Genomic DNA, 21,614 nt, shown 5'->3' with positions numbered 1-21,614 from the left:
CTGGTCTCCTCCTGCATGCCATCAGCACCAGGATGAGGTGCTATAGCTGTACCCCACCTGCAGGCTCCATGATGACATGGATACTTTTGATGGTCTCATTGACCTAAAAGAGCCAGATCACATTTCAGTGTTCCACAGCCATCAGCATGTCTAGTTTGGATGGGATGGGGATGTTTTGCTCAAGATTTGGCCAGACTTTCTGTCCTGGTGAGGCTAGCTTCGCCTGGGAAAATCCACTCTGCCCAATGAACCTCAGGACCTGAAAATGATCCATAAAGGTGGTCTTATAGCAGGAGCTGGACCCCTGTAGCACTACACTACTCTGATGACTCTCCCTACACATCCCAAGCAGAAACACCAACTAACAATGGTAGCTAAAAACAAAGTAAACCCCAAAAATAAAACAAAACAAAAAACTCCCCAAATTAAAAAACAATATTAAAAAACCATAACCACCAATCACCAACCACCAAAGGCACTGTCTGGGAGTCCAACAGGTTATCACCAAGAGCCTCCTATACTTGGGGACAAAAATCCACCATGGTAAGCCTCTTATACAGATGGTGCTTGAAATTCCCTTAAAATGGCTCCTTAGAAAATTATGACAAGAAATGGTCCAGTCACAACTGGGCATAATCACCAGTGGTCATCTCACTTTTTGACCTCCAGGACATTTTTGACTTTCATAAGAAGTATAAGAAAAGACTCTGGAAGCTTTTTGCTTCAGTGGGTTATGGAGATGGATATTTACTTGCTTAGAAATTAAAATTTGTAGAGAGGCATGGTGGCGAATGCCTGTAATCCTCAGAAGGCTGAGGCAGGAGGATCACCAGTTCAAAGCCAGTATCAGCAAAAGCAAGGTACTAAGCAACTCAGTGAGACCCTGTCTCTAAATAAAATATAAAATAGAACTGGGGATGTGACTCAGTGGCAGAGTGTCCCTGAAGTCAATCCCCAGTACCCACTCTCCCAAAAAAAGAAAATTTGTGGGCCGGAGTTATAGCTCTGTGGCAGAGCACTTGCCTAGCATGTGCAAGGCACTGGTTTGATCCTCATTACTACATAAAAATAATTAATTAAAGGTCCATTGGTAACTAAAAATTTTTTTAAAAAAATGTGTATGTATCTAATAACAGAAAAAAATAAAAAATTAAAATTTGTAGGATAAAAAAAATCACAATTTTATGAGGCATCAATAGTGACTGATATTGGAGTACTCAGGCAAAAACAATATTAAAAGGCAAAAGAGGAGAAAAAAAGAGAAATTTGGGTTGTAGTGGTCTGACTTCAGCATGGAAAAATTCAGGTTTGGTATATAATGGGATGGGTGGAAATTCAACTGGAAAAACGTGGCCTTTGAAAGGCAGCTTCTTGCTGACTAAACCCAAGGGCTTTCTCCTGGACCTTGAGTCCCTGGCACCCTCCAGCACTGGAAGTTCACTCAGCAAAGCTTGTGGATGACCCTGGGTGTCTGAGCCCAAGTGGTGGCATGACTGTATTTTTTGTTTATTTAAAATTTCCTCCTCTTTAACCTCTCTTTGCTATTTTTTTTTAATAGCTTGGTCTACATTATACATGTCATTGCACATTTGTCTAAACCCACGGAATGTGCAACACCCAGAGTGAATCCTGAGGTACACTATGTTCTTTTGGGGATCGTGATGTGTCAGTGCAGGTTCACTGATTATAACAAAGGTATCAATCACTCCAGCAGCACATGATGATAAGAGGGAGGCTGTGGGCGTGTGGGGTGGGTACACACAGCTTGATTTTGCTGTGAACCTAAGACCACTCTAAAGAAATCAGGTCATTTAAAAATATATAAAGAAAACAGGAGAAATTAATAATTAGTAAATTTATAAAAATGAGTTAAAAAACACCCAATGATAAACAACACTGATCTATCTGTTCTATACATTAAAATACACCCTTTCCTCCCTCCCTTTCACACAAACAAGCACCCTTTATAGGAACAAGGAAAATACTTATTTTTCTCCTTTTTTTAAATCCTAAAAGAATTATTAGGCTGACAAAGGCTGTGGGAGAACGGAGATGAGCTAATGGAATTTTTCATATGTAGTGCAAGTGCCATGTAACTCTTCGGATGAGACTACAGAGAGTCATGTGCAATGTGTAGCAAGGTCAAGGTTAAAATGGGTTCTGTCAGGCTGTGGTCTCAAAAAGGCGGAAGACAACAACATTAGCACCTAAGAGCCATGCCATAAAGATAGAAGAGTGGATTCACCACTGCCCAAGATGTCCCTCAGGACAGCTGGTGGGGCTGGGAGTGTGAGGTTGGGGGAGTGAGAGAGTCAAGGAAGGTCTAAACACTGAGCTCAGAACCATCTGAAAAGAATTCTTTATTATCTTTGTTCTCCGGGTTCCCTCCATTGTGCATCAAAGGTAGCAAAATTCAAAGTCTTGGCTGTTAACAGAGAGTGGTTCCAGGGACCTGTCCCTATTTTGTAAACTTAACGTGCGGCTTACGAAACCTTCAGGGGCCATGCTGTGTAGTTTGTAGTAGGAAGAAAGAGTAGCTTCTTAAAGTGCTCAACATACAGACAGGGACAATTAAACCTTCAGAGAAGTCAAAACACAGCTCATAAATCTACCCTGGAGCCGGGCGTGGTGGCACACACCTGTAATCCTAGTAACTCAGGAGGCTGAGGCAGGAGGATTGTGAGTACAAAGTCAGCCTCAACCACTTAGCGAGGCCCTAAGCAACTTAGTGAGACCCTATCTCAAAATAAAACATAAAAAGGATGGGACTCGGTGGTTAAACACCTCTGGGTTCAATCCCTGGTACCCCAAACAAACAAATCTCAAAAAGCTACCCTGGTCAGTGGTCATCATCTTGGGGAAAACTTTCACAGTAAATTGTTAAAGGTGTGTGTGTAGAAGCGGGTGGATCTTGCCTGGTCTCTTCATTTTGCCTGGTGAGTTCCTATTTTTTCTCCGACACGTACCTCAAAGCATCACTGCCCAGAGCCTCCTGGGCAGAACAAAGTAACCCCTTCTCTCTGTAACAATTCTCACTCTGCACTATGACCCTTTTTTTTTTTTTTTTTGGTTGCAGAGGTACTGGGGAATAAAGCCAGGGAACTCTACCCACTGAGCTACATTCCCAGCTCTTTTTATTTTGGGACAGGGTCTCACTACGTTGCCCAAGCTGGTCTTGAATTTATGATCCTCTGTCTCAATATCCTGAGTAGCTGGGATTACAGGCTTGTGCCACTGCGTCCAGTCTGATTTTGTCTGTAGTGTCTGTTTCCCCAATAAATCTGTATGCTCCTTGTAGGTGGGACTCCATCTTCTTTCTGTGTCTCCTCAAAATTACTCTTCCAGTGCCCAGCAGAGTGCTGCACTCTGTGTCTGCCAAAGGACTGGCCTGTGAGATGACTGATCTGCATGACTTGCTGGTTGCCTGGGAGGAGCTGGTGCAGCTACTTTGGTGGTATCCACTGAAAGTTCCAGAAAGGTTCCCAAGACTTTTATCCTACAGCTGCCTAGAATGCTGACGTTGCAAATATCCATGATGGAGGTGTCATATTGCCATGAAATTTAGATAACCTGTTTTACCCCCTTTCTTGACATTTACTCTTCACCCTATCATGATTTGGTTTCAGCTCTTAATGATCCACTGAAAATGATCTGGCAAAGGTCACCTTTTTGTACTTCTTGAATTTTATAGCATGTGCATGTATACATACAAAAAAGTTGCATTTAAATGTTCTAGAGAGCAAGTGCTTTAGGAAGTAGCTAAATAGCTCTCTGGGCCTCAGTTTCCTCATCTCCAAAAAAATGAGAGAGTTCAACATCATCACTAAGATCTTGGCCAGCTGAGAAAGGTTACATTATGTTCAATGCCTTCAGTTTAGGAAACTGGGCAAGGGGAGAAGAATGACTTACACATGGCTCAATATGCACCACAAAGAATTGGTTCCTGAAAGTAACTTGGTGGGAATAGTTTGAGAACTAGGTAGACTCACAGTGCATATCGCAATAAGCCTTGCTGTGTGAGCTGACATCTGCTCCCTCTGTCACCCTTGGTCACTTGCCTAGTTTAGGTCCTCAAAGCTCTACAGAAGCCAAGAGTTAAGAGTTGGTGAATAGCCTTCTGGTAGTTACCATTCACACAGAGAAACAGATCCAGAGTTTTCCCCCAGTCTACAGATGACTGCAGAGAAGAGGCCAAAGAGTGTCACCTGTTAATTTCTCCCAGCAAAATAAGAAACCATGAAACATTGTTTCTAATCCCTTTGAGAAGTGTAAATACACAGAAAAATAGGTCAGAACTGGAATCTAAGTGAAAAATGAAGCATTCTAGAACTTCAAGAGAATCGTCAACTCACCAACTTCAGTGCCTTTTCCCAGAGTGAAGGTAATTCCATATCCCTTGAGTCCATCTCCTGCATCAGTCTCTAGGACAACGTAGGCAGCTGAGTAGTCAGGGTCCGTATGCTGCAGGAAAGGTGTGCCGTACCCAAAAAACACAAATGTAAGAAACCCAGAAATAAACATGAGAATGACAACTAAGAACAGAAAATGCAATAAGGGACATGCCAAGAAGTGATCCAATCTGATGGTAGAGTTGACATACCACAAGAAAATGCAGGAATTCTGAATGGACCAAAGGAAGTCCTGAATGACTCACATCAGTTCAACAAGTACAATGTCTATTTTTTTTCCTTTAGTGCTGGGGATTGAATTTAAGTCCTAGAGCAAGCTAAAGCATACCCTCTACCACTGAGCTACACCTCCAGCCCCAGATGTATGCATTTTTAATGCCAATTTGCATGATATAAAAAATTGGTGTTCAGCTGCACATGGTGGTGCATGCCTGTAATCCTAGCAGCTTGGGAGACTGAGGAAGGAAGATCATAAATTCAAGGACAGCCTCAGCAACTTAGTGAGGCTCTGAGCAACTTAAGGAGAACCTGGCTCAAAATTTAAAAAAAAAAAAAAGGTAAATAAAGGGCTGAGATATAGCTCAGTGGTTGAGTGCCCCTGAGTTAAATCTTTGGTACAATTAAAAAAAAAATGGTTTTCAGCTCAATTTCACATCATTAGCATTGTCACTACCATTACTATCATGTGTGGTGCTGGTGATCAAACCCAGGGCCTCACATACGGTAGGAGAGTACTCTACCACTGAGCAACATCCCGAGCTCTCAACTCAATTTTAAACCCAGGAATTTTCAATCACAGCTCACTGAACAGAGTTATGTTGACAGGTAGCTTAAAACTGAACAAGCCAAGGTTTCAGAAAGCTCTTACATAAAATTGAACTGATCTCCACTGCAATAGTTTCTGGCAGGGCTGATAATACAACAGTGCAAGTTCAGAGACCACTGCGGGGAAAAGAAGTAAAGCTTCAAGACAAATTAATCCATTTTGTTGTTGCTGTTTCTGTTGTTTTTATTTTTATTTGTTATGGTACTGGGGATTGAACCCAGGGGTAATTTACCTCTGAACTACATACCCAGCCCTTTTTTTTTTTTTTTGAGACATAGTCTCACTAAATCGCCAAAGTTGGTCTTGAATTTGCCATCCTTCTGCCTCAGCCTCCCAAGTCACTGGGATGACAGTGGGGTGTCATTATGCCTGGCTAGGGAGGACTCTTAATGGGAGTGTGCAGTGAAATGGGAAAGTCTTGGAGAGGGAAGAAGGGGATCAGTGCAGGAAGAAAAAGCAGTCAGAAAGGCTGAGGCTGGAGCTAGACAGATTCAGAAGAAAGAGACAGCAGATGGCATGAAATGCAAGAGGATAAAGGACACCGGAAGTAGAAAAAAACTGAAGGCAATTCCAAGAGAAGAAAGGAAACAGAAGTCAATTTCATATTAAGGAAAAAGGAGACATAAAGGTCAAGGCAACAGACACAGACAGTAATTTCAAGCCAGGTGATGAAGGGCATAAACCAAAGGGAGCTAGAAAGGTATTAGGATCAAATTCAGACTCTTCTAAAGTGGAAAGTTCTGTCCATGTGGGATGGAAAAGAACCACTGGAAAAGGAGAGAATGAAGATGGAAATGCTGGAGGACAAGGAGATATGCAAGAAAGGTTTGAGAATAAATAAGGAAGGAGAATGGATTTGTTTTGGAGCAGGACATGATAAAGAATAAAGGACAAGAGGAGAGGAGCTGGTTTGGAGATAGGTGTGCAGAGACGGGACCAACAGTATGACTGTCTACAGTCTTAGTGATGCAGTGGGCAGCATATTCTAATTGCTGAGAGCACAGGACTAGGGACAAAGGGAGCTCACAGACAAGGAGCAGACAAAAGGAAAAATACTGTGAGGAGCTGGCCAGGGGGCAACTGGAGCTGGGCTGTGAGCTCACAGTTGTGGGGCTCTCTGGGTGCTTGGTGAGTGCAGGGGAGCAAGAAATTAGTAAATACATGCAGCCTGAGTGTTCCACATTTCTAATGAGGCCAGTAAGAAATGATCATGAACCTTTGCTTTAACAGATTTTAAGGATAGTTCCAGGGCTTCCTTATAAAAATATCAGACTTCTCATCAGGAAGGTTTGCTCTGCTAAGTGCTGAAAAGTAGCTGAAGTGCTGAGTTCAGCATGGCCAGAGGGCAAGTGAAGCAATAACTCTGGAGAACTGCAAAGCAGCGCGTTCTACTAAACACTTGAGAATCAGCACAGAACGAACACCCTATCTGCAGAGGAGAAATGATTATGCATTTATGAAATTGCAATACAGGTATCAGAGAATTTTTCCTCACCCAGAGGTCATACACCACTCAGTCCCAGAAACAAATGCTATTTCTTAAACTCTCCTATAATAAAATAGGTATCTCAACACTTCACAAATTCAAAGCCAGGTCTAGGTCAGAGTTCTTTCTGCTTTCAGTTTCCTTGTATGTAAATAGTAATCATAGCCAGTTCTTACTGAGGACCTTCTCTGTGTCACCTCATTTCGGGCATCTCATTCACAAGCATGAAGGAGATACTACTGTACCCATTTTACAGATGAGAAAGGCAAGGCTTCCATTGTGTGGTTTACCCACAGTTGTCAAGCCTCAGAGGGGCAAATGCAACAGCACTCAATTAGATGTTTGCACTTTTACAAATCAGTAAGATTTCAAATATTTATTTGGAGGTCCATAAAGGATCACTGACCGAATTTTTAAAAAGTCATTTATCATAATATCATATGTGAAAGGACTTGGAGGAATTTTAAAAAGCAGTAAGAAGTTAATCTCAGAATAAGGGATACTCTTCTGCATTTAATAATATTAATTAGCATGTTTTGAGAGGATCATTTTTATAAAGCATTTCAGGTTCATAAAGAACAGAGAGAAAGTAAAGAATACCAATCTGCCATTTACCCAGCTTGGGAAGTACAACATCACAGTGTGAATAAAGACTCCCATTTCCCCTTCATCTCTCCAAGTAACCATTTTCCCAATTTTGGTTATTTCTCACTTTGGGGCAAGTTTCTATACATTCCCTACTTATAGGGTCAACTTTTTCTACTATGGCTCACCAGAGGAGCAGTGAGGATGGGGGGGGGGGGGGGACGTCCCTGTGAAGACCCTTCTCAGAGGCTGAAGATGTACTCGGTGGTAGAGTGCTTGCCTAGCATGCCATAAGTCCCAGGGATGGATCCCTAAACAAAATCCTGCTCAGAACCTTAATATTTAGGAACACTACTTTAGACAGCTGGAGAGGAGGGAAGGTCCCTCTGACGTTCTTATTAAGGGGAAGAATTCCTTCAATATTTTGCCTAACCCCTTCAGTGAAAAATCCTTCCTAAACAAGTTTCTTTTTAAAAAAAAATTTTAGAACTTTTTATTTATTTGTATGTGGTGCTAAGAATTGAACCCAGTGCCTCACACGTGCTAGGCAAGCGTTCTACCACTAAGCCACAACCCCAGGCCTCTAGCCAAGTTTCTAAGTACAATAATTTCACGACTGTTCTCTTATGTGACTCGAGTTTTTTCGGTGCTTAGTTTCTCATTCCAACAGTAACCCTCTCGTTTCGTAGACGAACCCAAAAGGCTCAGGGAAGTTCGGTCTTCTACAAGTGACACAGCAAGCTGTGGCAGGGGCAGGATCACCACTTCAAATTCCCAGCACCAGGCTTCCTGGTCTCTATCACTGCAAACCCCATCAAGTTTTTCGCGGGGAAGCTGTTAGCACTGTTTCCTCGGGTTTCCTTGGGGGGGACCCTAACAAAACTCTTTTGCACTTGTTGCATAATAAGCATTCTCCCCTTTTCAGGAAAACGTGAATCGAAAAAGTGAAACCAAGACATTTCAAACGCCGGCAAGTAAAATACAATAAATATGAGAAGAAAACAAAACAAAACAAAACAGGAGGGTGGAGAGTTTCTGGCTATTCATATTGCTCAGCGATGAGAAAAGCGTCCACCTGCTCTGCGCATCCACTTCCCACTTTACAGAAGCAAATTAAAGCCTGCGACTCGGAGGCCTGGGTGTTGGCCCGGCGGTGCGGGGCGGTCGGTCACGCTTACCATGGCGTCCGAGCCGTGGCCCCCAAGCGACGTAGGGAAGCGCACGTCCCGGACCCAGAGGCTGGAGATCCTGCCGCGCGCCATGCCGCGGGCTCCGGGGAGCGATCAGCTGCGGTCGGAGGCAGAGCGCAGCAAAGGGCGGCGGGGCGGGGCAGCGGCGGGGCAGCCTCGGGGCAGGCTCGGGGCAGAGCGGCCGCTGATTGGTCGCCCGTCGGGGGGCGCGGCGCGCACGTGGACTTGGCTCCGCCCCTGCGGCAAGTTCCGCTTCCCAGGATTCGCCGGGCCTCAGGAGTTTAAGGTCCACACTGGCCCGCGCTGCCTACGCGAGGGTTCACGCAGGATCTAGACGGCCCCTCGGGGAGAAAGGGGTGTCCGACGCGTAGCCCAGCACAAACCTGTGGACTGGAAGGGAAGGGACTCGCCTGGAGCGGCGCCCTAGCGGAAGAAACCGGGTCCAACCACAGAGTAGTTACCTGGAAGCAGGGGCGGGCGAGGGGCTCCCCCCGGCTCCTGGCCTGGAGTCCACTGGTGGACGGCGCACCCCCGGGAGAGCAAGTGGACTAGAAAATTCTAGGTCTCTTCAAATGCCTCCAGCCTGTCTGCCACCTGATAAAGGTGAGCAGGGATTATCTACCCCATTTTATAGCTAGTGAAAGAAAAGTGGCTGATATGGGTTGTAAATATATAGTGCGAACTCCAGGGCAACCACTAAAAAAAGTGAAAAAGAAAAGTATACCTGGTATGTTAAGAGAGAGAATAGTCGTAAAACATCCTCAGTCCACAAAGGACTGAAAAAGAATGGAAGACTAAAATACGAACAAAGAACAAGGAAACAAAGACAATAGTAACAAATAGAGTACATAATCATCACTTGAATATAAGTGGTCTAAATGCATCCATTGAAGAAATGTCTGAGTTGATCAAAAAAGATTTAACACCATATTGTCTATAAGAAACTAATTTGTCTATGTAAAGACAAATGTAGATTAAAAATAAATGGTCTGTTCCCCCCGTTTTGAAACTTAATTACCTATATGACAGGAGATATGATTAAGAGGTGATTAAATCAGTAGGGCTCTGCCTTCATGAATGGAATTAGTAACCTTATAAAAGGATGGGAGGGGACCACCTTCACCCCTTCTTCCTTGTTGAGGGCGCAATGTTTAAGAAGCCATCTTGGAAATATAAACCATGGTCCTCTCCAGATACTAAACTGGCCAGTGCTTTTGTCTTGGATTTCCTAGCTTCCAGAACTATGAGGAAATAAATTTTGTTCCTTGTAAATTATCCAATAAATGATATTTTGTAATAGCAACATGTACAGACTGAGATATGTAGACAAAAATATACATTAACACTAATCAAAAAAAGCAGATATGCTATATTAATTTCAGGTGGAGTAGACTTCAAAACAAAGAAAGATATCAGGGATAAAGTTTGAGGCCAGCTTCTGCAATTTAGGGAGCCATGTCTCAAAACAATAAAAAGGGATGGAGATGTAGCTCAGTGGTAGAATAGTCCTGGATTTAGTCCTTAGAACCTAAAAAATAAAATAACCCTAACAATGTATAAAAAGAATTATAGACCCCAACCAAGTGGGCTTAATTCCAGGTGTGCAAGGCTAGTTCAACACTGAAAATCAATTAATGATATCAACAGGCAAAAGAAGAAAACTCATGTGATAATAAATGAAGAATAAGCGTTTGACAAAATCTAACACCCACTCATAACAAAAACTCAGTGAACTAGGATTAGAGGTGAACTTCCATAACTTGATAAGGAATATCTACAAAAAGTCCTATAGCTAAAATCATATTTAGTGATGAGAAATTTTACCACTAAGATCAGAAAGGAGCAAGGCAAAAATGTCCCCTCTCACCACTGCTTTCCAGCATGGTACTGGAAGACCTAGTTGATCCAATAAGACACAAAAAGGAAATAGAAGGTATACATATCGGTAAGGAAGAAATAAAACTGTCTTTGTTCACTGATGATATGATCATCTATAGAAAAATTTGAACAAAAAACCACTGGAACAAATAAATGATTATAATGAGTTTGCTTATATAAGGTTCACATATAAAAGTCACTTTCCTAAACACTTGTTCCAATGAACAAATGGAATGTGAAATTAAATAGAACACAATTTTCAAATAGCACCTGAAAAAAATGAAATACGGAATATTTACACTTCCCTTAAAATCCTCTGTATTCTGCCTATTCATCCCTCCCTCTCTGCTAACCCCTGGCAACCACTGATCTTTGCAATGTTATGTCTTTTCCAGGTCATATAGTTGAACATCCAGTACATAGTCTTTTTCAGATTGGCTTCTTTCTCTTAGTAATATACATTTGCATTCACTTTGTATTTGTTCCTGGCTTAATATTTCTCTTCTTTGATTATTTTTGATTTTTTTGGTGCTTGGGATTCAACATAGGCCCTTATGAAGGCTAAATGTGCACTCTGCCACTGAGCTATATTCTCAGTCCCCTCTTTTTAGCACTAATAATTCATTTTCTGGATGAACCATGGTTTGTGCATTCACCTACTGAAGGACATTTTGTTTGCTTCCAAGATTTGGTAATTATGAATAAAGCTGCTGCTTTAATCTGAACATGTGCCTTCTAAAATTCAGATGTAGAAACTTAATGTGATGACATTTAAGAGGTGGAGTCTTTAAGAGGTGATGAAGGCAATGAGAGCTTCTCTCTCATGAATGCAATAAAGTCTCTTAACAAAGAGTTTTCATGCAACATTTGACTCTTACCTTTCTGCCTTTCACCATGTGGGGTCACAGCCCTCCCCTTCTCTGGAGGATGCAGCAACAAAACACCATCAAGGAAACATTGAGCAACCCTCATCAGTGCTTTGATCTTGAACTCAGTTTTTAGAAGGTGAAAAAGTAAATTTTTATGCTTTATAAATTACCCAGCCTGTGGTATTTTATTATAGCCCCACAAATGGACTAGGACAACTGCTATAACATTCATTCATGTATGTGTTTTTATGTGAATATATTTTCAACTCATTTGGGCTTCTTAATATTTACCAAGAAGCAGGATTTTTAGATGACATGGGAAGAGTAGGTTTCATTTGCAAGAAACCACCAAACTGTCATCCAACTAGATTGTACTATTTTATATTCCCTTATGCAATGAATGAAAGTTCCTGTTGCTTTACATCTTCACCATCATTTGGTTGTATCAGTGTTTTTGGTTTTGGCTATTCCAATAGATATGTAGTGGTATTTTGTTTTAATTTGTATTTCTCTGATCAGATGTGTGGTGAAGCATGTTTTTCTGTGTTTCCTATCATCTGTTTATCTTCTTTAGTGAGATATCTAATAAGGTCTTTGCCCATTTTTAAATGTGATTGGTTGTTTTCTTATTGTTATTTGTATATTTTGAATAACAAGTCTTTTATCAGATACATCTTTTGCAGATATTTTCTCCAAATCTATGGCCTGTTTTTTTTTTTTTTTTTTTTTTGGTTGTGTTTTTACAGAGCAGAGATTTTACACTTTAATGTCATACATTATTACAAATCCATAGAAAGTACAACACTAAAACTGAATCCTAATGTAAATTGTGGAAAATACAAGATGAGGGATGTTTACCAGTTTTTAAAAAGAGGTAAGAAGACTATACTTTCCGGGATTATTTCTATAGTGTGTTACTAGAGAAGTTTCTTTGAAGGAGTAGAGTACTGGAAATGATAAGAAAGAGGTGAAGTGTTCTTTCCTGAGTGTGAAGCTGGCTCTTGATGTTGCTTTGCTCCACCTACTATTTGCCACTGATGGTCATTGTTCTCCTTCTGGGGGAGTAACAGGAAGAAGATGCCATGTGAGTCGCTTCTGTTATGATTTTGGTAACAAGAAAAAAAAATGTGAAAAAGAGGTTAGTAGATTACCCTAATACTAAAACAAAGGCATTGAAAGAAAACTACATACCAATATCCCTCATGAACTTAGACACAAAAATCCTTTAAAAATTAGCAAATCTTATACCGGAGGTATATAAAAAGAATGATATACCCTCACCAAATATTTATCCCAGTAGTTCAAGGATGTAGTTTAACATTTGGAAATCAGTCAATACAATTCTTCCTGCTAGACATTTAAAACAAATTATATGGTAATGTAGGTACAGTTGAAAAAAAATTTGACAAAATCAAACATTGATTCATGATTTAAAGAAGGATCTTCAACCTAATATTGGGCACGTACAAAAATCTTCCAGCCATCAGATGACTATATGGTGAAGGATTAATGCTTTTCCTCTAAGAACAAGGAGAGGATGTCTTCTTTCACTTCTATTCAAGACTGCACTGCAGGCCTTCCTTAGTGTCTGTCATATGCAAAGGAGGAAATAAAAGACAAACTGAAAAGGAAGATGTAAACCTCTTTGTTCTTGGATGATGTGATTGATGGCCTTTGTAGAAAACTGTCTTTGTGGAAGTTACCAAAAAAGCTACTAGAACTAATATTGAGTTTAACAAGTTCACAGGATAAAGGGTCTATTTATTTAGGGTTAGGGATTGAACATAGGGCTTTTCCAATTTAAAATTAATTACATTTGATACGCTTGTTATCATGAATTGGAAATTAAAATTAGAACACAATACATCAAATTAGGTGTGGTGGGGTGTGTCTGCCATTCCAGCTACTTGAGAGAGGCTGTCGTAGTAGGATCATTTGAGACTGGGAGTTCAAGGCCAGCCTGGGCAATGTACTGAGACCCTGTCTCAAAAACAAACAAAAACCAATACCTCTTACAAGTACATAAAAAGTATGAAATACTTGGGGCAAACTTAACAAAAAATATGCAAGATCTGTGTGCTGAAAACTATAAAATATTACTGAGAAAAAAGAAGACCTAAACATGTGGAGAAATTTCATGTTCTTGGATTGGAAGATTCAATATAGATTTGATGTAATATGAGTCCCTGCAGGATTTTTTTTTTTTCTTTTTCTTTTTGGTGGTGCTGGGGAATGAACTCTGGGCCTCAGGCATGCTAGGTAGGCACTGTACCACTGACTTATATCCCCAGCCCCTACCCAGCAGTATTTTTAAAAAAGAGGTTGACATTTTAGTTAATTCTAAAATGTATATGGAAAAAATGTAGGTGGAAATTTAAATAGCCAATTTTCAAGAAGAGCAAAGATGAAGAACTTAAACTATCTGATTTCATGAAATTACTATATAGCTGCACTCATCAAGTCAATGTGATATTGGTATAAAGACAGGCATATAGAGCAATGGAATAAAAGAAAGTCCTGAGATAGACCCACACATATGTAGTCAGTTGACTTTTTTAAGAAACAGGTGCCAAGGAAATTCAATGGGTAACAAATGATGCTGGAGCCATACATTCGCATGAACAAACAACCCTGGGTCTTTACTTTATATCATATATATATAAAAAAAATCTTAAAATGGAATGCAGACCTAAATTTAAGAGTTAAAAAGATAAGACTGTTCGAGAAAACATGAGAAAATCTGTGAATGTGGGTAAGCCACTTTTTTTTTTATTTTTTGGCACTGGAGATTGAACCCAGGGTTCAACCACTGAACTACAGCCTCAGCCCTTTTTTTGTGTTTTATTTAGAGACAGGGTATCACTGAGTTGCTTAGGGCCTTGCTAAGTTGCTGAGTCTGACTTTGAACTCCCTATCCTCCTACCTCAACCCCCGAAGCCGCTGGGATTGCAGGCATGTGCCATCACAAAGGGTTAAGCCACATTTTCTTACGATCCAAAAAGCATGAATCATAGAAGGAAAAATATGATAAAATCGACTTCATCGGGGCTGGGGAGATAGCTCAGTTGGTAGAGTGCTTGCCTTGCAAGCACAAGGCCCTGGGTTCGATCCCCAGCACCCAAAAAAAAAAAAAAAAAATCAACTTCATCAAAATTGTTTTCTTGTATAAAAGTTAAGGAAAAAACAAGTTGCAGATTGGGATAAAAATATTTGTACAAAACATGAAGTGATGAAGGACTTGTATCCATAATACTGAAATGACAACTCATAACAAAAAAAAATGGGCAAAAAGTTTTAAGACACCCCATCGAAGAATATACATAAATTCAAAATATGCTTAAGACTCTTAATATTATTAATCATTCGGGAAATGCATACAAAAACCACAATGACACTACTAACACCCACCAGAATGGCTACGATCAAAATGGCTGGCAATAGTAGGTTTGGACAAGGAGGGGAAGGACCCGGGGCTCTCACGCAGTGCTGGTGGGAGTACAAAATGGCAGACTCTTGGGAAAACAGGTTGGCAGTTTCGTAGAAACTTAAACTCACTTGCACCATTCAACTTCGTAATCTTACTCCAAAGTATTCAAGAGAATTTACAGCCTGTATTTATAGTAAAAATTTGTATTTGAATGTCCATAGCAGCTTTATTTATGATAGCCTTAAACTAGAAACAACCTAAACATCTATCAGCTGCCAAATGGACACACCAAACGGTGCTACAACCACAGTAGGGTGTCACTGAGCATACTGATGAACCTCAAAAGTATCGTGTTAAGTGAAAGACATCAGACACAGTGGCTACATATTATTCCATTCATATGGAATCCTAGAAATGCAAAGCCATAGTGACTAAGTATTCAATGGTTGCCAGGGATCAGAAGTGAATGGGAGAGAGGCAAAGAGACATGATGGGAATTTTCCAGTATGACAGAAATGTTTTATATCACAATTGTGGTAGTGGTTTTGTGACTGTGTTTGTCAACTTATCTAAATGCGCACTTAAGATGGTAATTTTTATTGTACATGAGTTATACAATAAAATTAAAAAATGTTCTCTTAGGCACCCTCATCCTCTTTGAATTTGCTGATTCTAAGTTTGAACTCTCTGGAATTGCACTTAAAACTATGAAGAATTTCCTCTTGTATTTTCTTCCTTCCTTTCCTATTATTTAATTATTTATTTTGGTACTGGGGATTGAACCCAGGGTTCCTTTACCACTGAGGCACATCCCCAGCCCTTTTTATTTATTTTGAGCTAGCGTGTCACTAAGTTGCTTAGGGCCTCACTAAGTTGCTGAGGCTAGCCTTGAACTTTTTTTTTTATTGTTTGTTTTATTTAGTTATACATGACAGCAGATTGCATTTTGATTCATTGTACGCAAATGGAGTACAACTTTTCATTTCTCTGAATGGACGTGATGTAGAGTCACACCATTCATGTAATCTTACATGTACGTTACATGTACGTAGGGTAATGATGTTTGTCACATTCCACCATCTTTCCTTCGCCTTACCCCCTCCTCTCCCCTCATTTCCCTCTACACAATCCAACATTCCGCCATTCTTCACTTACCCCCCCGCCACCCCCATTTTGTATCAGCATCCACCTATCAGAGAAAACATTTGGCCTTTGGTTTTTTTGAGATTGGCTTATTTTACTTAGTATGATATTCTCCAGCTCTATCCATTTCCTGCAAATGCCATAATTTTATTCTTCTTTATGGCTGAGTAATATTCCATTGTGTACATATACCAGTTTGTCCATTCAACCACTGAAGGGCATTTAGGTTGGTTCCACAATCTAGCTATTGTGACTTGAGCTGCTGTAAACATTGATGTGGCTGCATCACTGTAGTATGCTATTTTAAGTCCTTTGGGTATAGAAGTGGGATAGCTGGGTCAAATGGTGGTTCCATTCCAAGTTTTCTAAGGAATCTCCATACTGCTTTCCAGAGTGGCTGTACTAATTTGCAACCCCACCAGCAATTATGAGTGTGCCTTTTCCCCCACATCCTCGCCAACACCTATTGTTGCTTGTATTCTTGATAATAGCCATTCTAATTAGAGTGAGATGAAATTTAGGGTGGTTTTGATTTGCATTTCTCTAATTACTAGAGATGTTGAACATTTTTTCATATTTCTGTTGATCTTTTATATATCTTCCTCTGTGAAGTGTCTGCTCAGTTCCTAACCCATTTATTGATTGGGATCTATGTATTTTTGGTGTAAAGTTTTTTGGGTTCTTTATAAATTCTGGAGATTAGTGCTCTATCTCACGTGCGTGTGGTTCAAGATTTTCTCCCACTCTGTAGGTTCTCTCTTTACATTATTGTTTCCTTTGCTGAGAAGCAGCTTTTTAGTTTGAATCTTTTCCATTTATTGATTCTTGATTTTATTTCTTGCGCCTTAGGAGTCTTGTTAAGGAAGTCTGGTCCTAAGCCAACATGATGAAGATTTGGGCCTACTTTTTCTTCTATTTGGTGCAGGGTCTCTGGTCTATGGCCTTGAACTTCTGATCCTTCTGCCTCAGCCTCCTGAGTTGCTGGGATTCCAGGCAAGGGCCACTGTGCCTGGCTTGTATTTCCTCTGGGTTAGGTTTCTTTAGGCTCTAAGAGTTTCTCAAAATTTTTACCAGACTGATTCCACCCTCTCTAATTTTCTAGCAAGGTTAAGGACTATAGAAATAACCAATTATTATAGTTTAGATGTGAAATGCCCCCAAAGGCTTTGTGTGTTGAAGGCGTGGTTCCCACTCTAGTAATATTCAGAGGTGGGACTTTTCAGAAGTGATTGGATCATGAGAACTCTAACCTCACCCATAGATTAATCCATTGGTGAATCCATAGCTGAATGGATTAGTGGGAGGCGGTGGAACCTGTAGGTGTGGGACCTACAGGTTCCTTGGGGGTGTGCCTTTGGTTTCTACATTTTGGCCCCAGTCCCTTCCTCCCTCTGCTTCCTGGCTGTCATTGAGGTGAGCAGCTTTGTTCCTGCACACCCTCTCTGCCATGATGTTCTGCCTCACCACAAGCCCAGAGATGGGGCCAAGCAACTGTGGACTGAAATCTCTGAAACCACGAGCCAAAATCTTTCCTCAAAATTGTCTTTCTCAGGTATTTTGTCACAGTAATGGAAAGTGATTAATATAGTAACCAAACCTACAAACTAGAACTTTGGTCATATCCAGGAATTTAGGAGACAAAATGGCATATATTCACTTTGCCATCTAGTTGCACAGTATATTCCCTAGTTTTAGGAGACTAAAGCTTCCTTGAAAATAGTGCAATTATTAGTAAAATGAATTTGATGATCTTTAAGGAACACATCACTTTAAAGAATTTGTTTTTATTAGGATCACTATCGATCATTTTAGCTAACTGCTAACTTTTGTCTTTTATTTCTCTTGTCCATATGTGATGGTTTGACATATTTGACTCCATGGAAATGTTACAGGCCAGGCTATCTGGGCAATGACTAAACAGACTCCATTTTACCTTGAGACTCCATGTTATGTGGGAAATGCTTCTCCCATGGGAAAACCCCACCTCTGTACCCATCATCAGTTGCTTAGTATGACATGTTTGGCAACACAAAATGGCAATTCTTGTATGATGAAAAATTGTTCATTTTGATTCCTGTTTTCCTAAACAATGTACCATGTCAACAGTGATGTCAACAGTGATTGTCTAGATGTTAGTAACCATTCTTTAATTTATACCTAAGGAAGGTCATTTTGACCCACTTTCCCCTCTGCTAATGATTTTGAGATCTCATGATGTTAGTTTGTAATTTTGAATCATAGCAACAGACACTTATGATTGATATACTGATTTATGGCATAAAAACCCCTGCAACCCTATGGTTGGGGCTGTTCTCCCAATAGCCATTTTTAGGGCATTATGTGAGACAGTCAGCTGGCCGGCTTAATAAAGACTCAAACTTGGACTTCTCAGTGGTGATGGGTCTGTTCTCAAGTTGTGTCCTCTAACACCTATTATCAGTCTAGAGGCATTTTTTCCCTTTTTATTTCAAAGTCCTCCAGCTTCCTCAAATTAACTTGACCTTTAAGGTCCAAGTGAAGCTGGATTGAACCCTCTCCCATGTATGTGGATTATCCATTGTCCCATCAAAGATCTCTGGAAAGCACTTAGTGAACTTTTGTTCCCTCATACTCAGTCAGCTTCTCTCTTTGCTGAACTGTTTATTTCTTCACTGCTTTTAAACCAGGGCATGAAATCCACCGAGTCTTTTTTGTACTTGGTCATTCATTATTCTTTCTAGTTATCACTCCAACTCCTTTACTTCCCTAAATGTTCCTGACCCATAGCTTGCATAGGCAATTTGAAGGATGGTTTGGGGTGAGTGAGGAAGATCCAGCATGTACCTTAAAATGGAATATTAGGCATCTGTTTCTTAGAGATCTGGGGCTCTTTTATTTTTTTTGCCAATTTAAAAAAAATATGTTTTTATTGTAAACAAATGGGATACATGTTGTTTCTGTTTATACATGGAGTAATGTTTTTTGCCGATTTTAAGGGGTCTATTCTTGCAACTAATTTTTACACACTATTTAACATAGCTTCCAACATTTCACTGTTTTTGGATACACACACACACCATTTCCTTTTCTTAGCACCTCTACCTCCTATTCAGTTTTTATCCATGAATTGAATAATTCATTCATTCTTTAATTGGGGTGGTACAGCTAATCAAAATACTCTAATGGAGTTTCATGATATATGGCTTACCAGTTTTAAAAATACATAAACAATTGAAAATACTTTTAATATTTCAGGTTGAGTTTTTAATAGTCTCAAGATCTGTAATGTTGCCTCCACAATTTAAAAGTCTTATGATCAGTTTACACTTAATATTGTATATGTTCCTATTGTACTGAAAAATTTGTGTTTTGTTTAAATTGCCACTTTTATAAAATGAGTTTTCTATTTTCTATTGATATAGCTTTGACAAATACCAGTCAGGGTTCAACTGGAAACAGATGGCACACTCAAATTAAGGTAAATCAAGGATATTTACAAAGAGGTGGGCAGAATAGGGGGACAAGGACTAATGCAGTAAATAGAGTTAGTAGCAAAAACTGTCATCACTCCTAAGGCAGAAAAGATACAGAACTGCAGCTACCAGTCTCCAGAAGGGGGAGGATGTATTGAGAGGAATCTTCCCACGTTAGACCAAATTTACAGGAAGGAAGGGAGCCAGAGGAATAAATACTTTGACCTTTCTTTCTGACTTCCTCTTACCTTCTGCTAGAACTCCTTGTTGACCTGACACAACAGGAAACCAGAGAGCAAGGGAATAGCCTAGTAAGTACTGGTCAGCCTCCGAGGACTAGGGCAGTCCGTATGGAGAGGGAAAAATGAATGGATTTGGCACGTTGCTTTTGTTTTTTTCCTTGCTTTTGGTACAGGGTATTGAACCCTAGGGCACTTTTTGCCACTGAGCTACATCCTAAGTTTTGTTTTTAGTTTTTTAATTTTGAGATAAAGTTGATGAAGTTCTCACTAAACTGCTGAGGCTGGCTTTGAACTGTCATACTCCTACCTCAGCCTCTGGGGTCACTAGTTGCTTATTTTAATCATGAATGTACCTTTCTCTATTAACAATTTGAATCAGGACTCTGGTTGCCAGTGACAAAAACTCAACTTGATGTAGTTTAAATAAAACAAAGAGAGGAGACACTCTGGAGGAAGGACAGAGGAACTGATTTTAAGGAAATAAATACTTTTGGGTCTCACACAGTTTCTGCATTTTAGTTTCTTTTGTAACAAGATGGGGATCTGGCCTCCAGGAGCACTGAAATGGTATCCTTAGAGCCCTGTGGTCAGACACTTGATGAGATTCTTCTTCTAATTCCTTAAAGAAAACTTGTAGGACTTAACTATGAGTGTAAGTGAATATTCATATAAATGGGATGGGGAAGACTGATTTGGAAGAGGCCAATTCTTATCAGATTAGTTTATAAGCATAATGCCATCCCAACCAATATCTCACCTGAATTTTTTTGGAACGTGAAAAAATGAAGTCTATACTTTGTCAAGAATTTATCAGGATACCAAGATCAGGGAAAAAGAAAAAAAAAAAAAAAAAGAGGAATACAAAAGGGAAGCTGCCTTATTGATTATTCAATGCACAAAGTAATTAGAGGTTATGTTAATGGCAGAAATGTTAATTCAACAAAACAGATGTGTGTAAATATGTAAATATTCAAGGAAGGAACTCAAACCAATGAGGTGTGAATAGATTAACCAACAGACTGGTGCTAGAAAAATTAACTATACAGGAAAAAAAATGTTGTTAGGCCCTAAAGTCACATTTTATACTTAAATGACTTCCAAATGAATGAAACGTTAAAAAACAAAATCATAAATTATAATATAGATGACATGAATATTTAATTTGGAGGTGGATTAAGTGCTTTCTAAGCATTATAAATAGATCTGACAACATACAAATGTACAACTTAAATGTCAAAAAGTACATGTAAAATTTAAAGGCAAACAGAAAACTAAAAAACATCCTTAGGCTGAGGAATTATTACATTTTACAAAAATAATAAATGTTTACTGAAGGAAGCATGTGTGCTGATTAAATGTTATTTTTTGAAAATCAGGAAAAAAGCCAATAAAAATCTTAGATGACATGATAGTAAAGGTTAATTAACATAATTACAATATTGAAAATCACAAATGCATTCAATTGGCCATTTACAATTATATAAATTTTATTTTTGTTAAACCTGTAATAAAAGAATTATAAAACACACATGAAGATACAGATTTTACAGTTTTAGAAAATTGAAGTCCTTTGTGGTCAAAAGTGGTCATTCTATATCCTTCACATAGATTGTGAATAATTTCATGCAAATTACTTACATTTCTCTATGTAATACACTGACTGTATTTGCTGGTCTATTTTTTTTTTTTTTTTTTTTTCTTTTTGGTACTGGGAATTGAAGCCAGGGTTGCCTTGCCACTGAGCTACATTCTCCAGACCTTTTTATTTTTTATTTTGAGAAGGGATCTGCTCTAAGTTGCTGAGGCTGGCCTTGAACGGGCAATCCTCCTGCCTCAGTCCCCCATGGTCGCTGGGATTACAGGCGTGCACCATGCTGGTGTAATTTTTAAACAAGAAAATACTTGTAAAAATAAGGTCATTCACCTGACATGGAAAACTAACCACATAAAATAAGTTCAGTAGTGTTCTAAATTTAACAAAGAACTGATTTAACTCTGTTCAGGAGTTACAAGAGAACATTTTTTCCAAAGGAAGAATAAATTCAAAATATATCAATTTTTTAAAAACTAATGAGAAATATGAACAGCAACTGAAAAGATAGGTAGG

The 21,614-nt window shown here is 39.5% G+C and overlaps 1 protein-coding gene and 1 non-coding gene across 3 annotated transcripts in view; one reads left to right on the top strand and one right to left on the bottom strand.

Moving 5' to 3' along the window:
- Enosf1 (enolase superfamily member 1) overlaps positions 1-8,627 on the bottom strand; it is a 37,438-nt gene extending 28,811 nt beyond the window's left edge. For both annotated transcript variants that reach the window (XM_047526486.1, XM_047526487.1), the window contains exons 1-2: positions 8,485-8,627; positions 4,353-4,461 (exon numbers count right to left, since the gene is read on the bottom strand). In XM_047526486.1, the coding sequence (XP_047382442.1) occupies positions 4,353-4,461; positions 8,485-8,568 (193 nt within the window). In that variant the 5' untranslated portion in view covers positions 8,569-8,627. The remainder of the gene's footprint in view (positions 1-4,352; positions 4,462-8,484) is intronic.
- Positions 8,628-12,122: 3,495 nt separating this feature from the next.
- LOC124965918 (small nucleolar RNA U3) lies at positions 12,123-12,336 on the top strand. Its single transcript, XR_007105297.1, has one exon. It is a non-coding gene; the product is annotated as a small nucleolar RNA U3 (small nucleolar RNA).
- Positions 12,337-21,614: the final 9,278 nt, after the last annotated feature.

This window comes from Sciurus carolinensis, chromosome 15, assembly GCF_902686445.1.
Source record: "Sciurus carolinensis chromosome 15, mSciCar1.2, whole genome shotgun sequence".
Lineage (NCBI taxonomy): Eukaryota > Metazoa > Chordata > Mammalia > Rodentia > Sciuridae > Sciurus > Sciurus carolinensis.
Note: the sequence above shows the minus strand (reverse complement) of the source record. Positions and strands in the feature narration are given on the sequence as shown.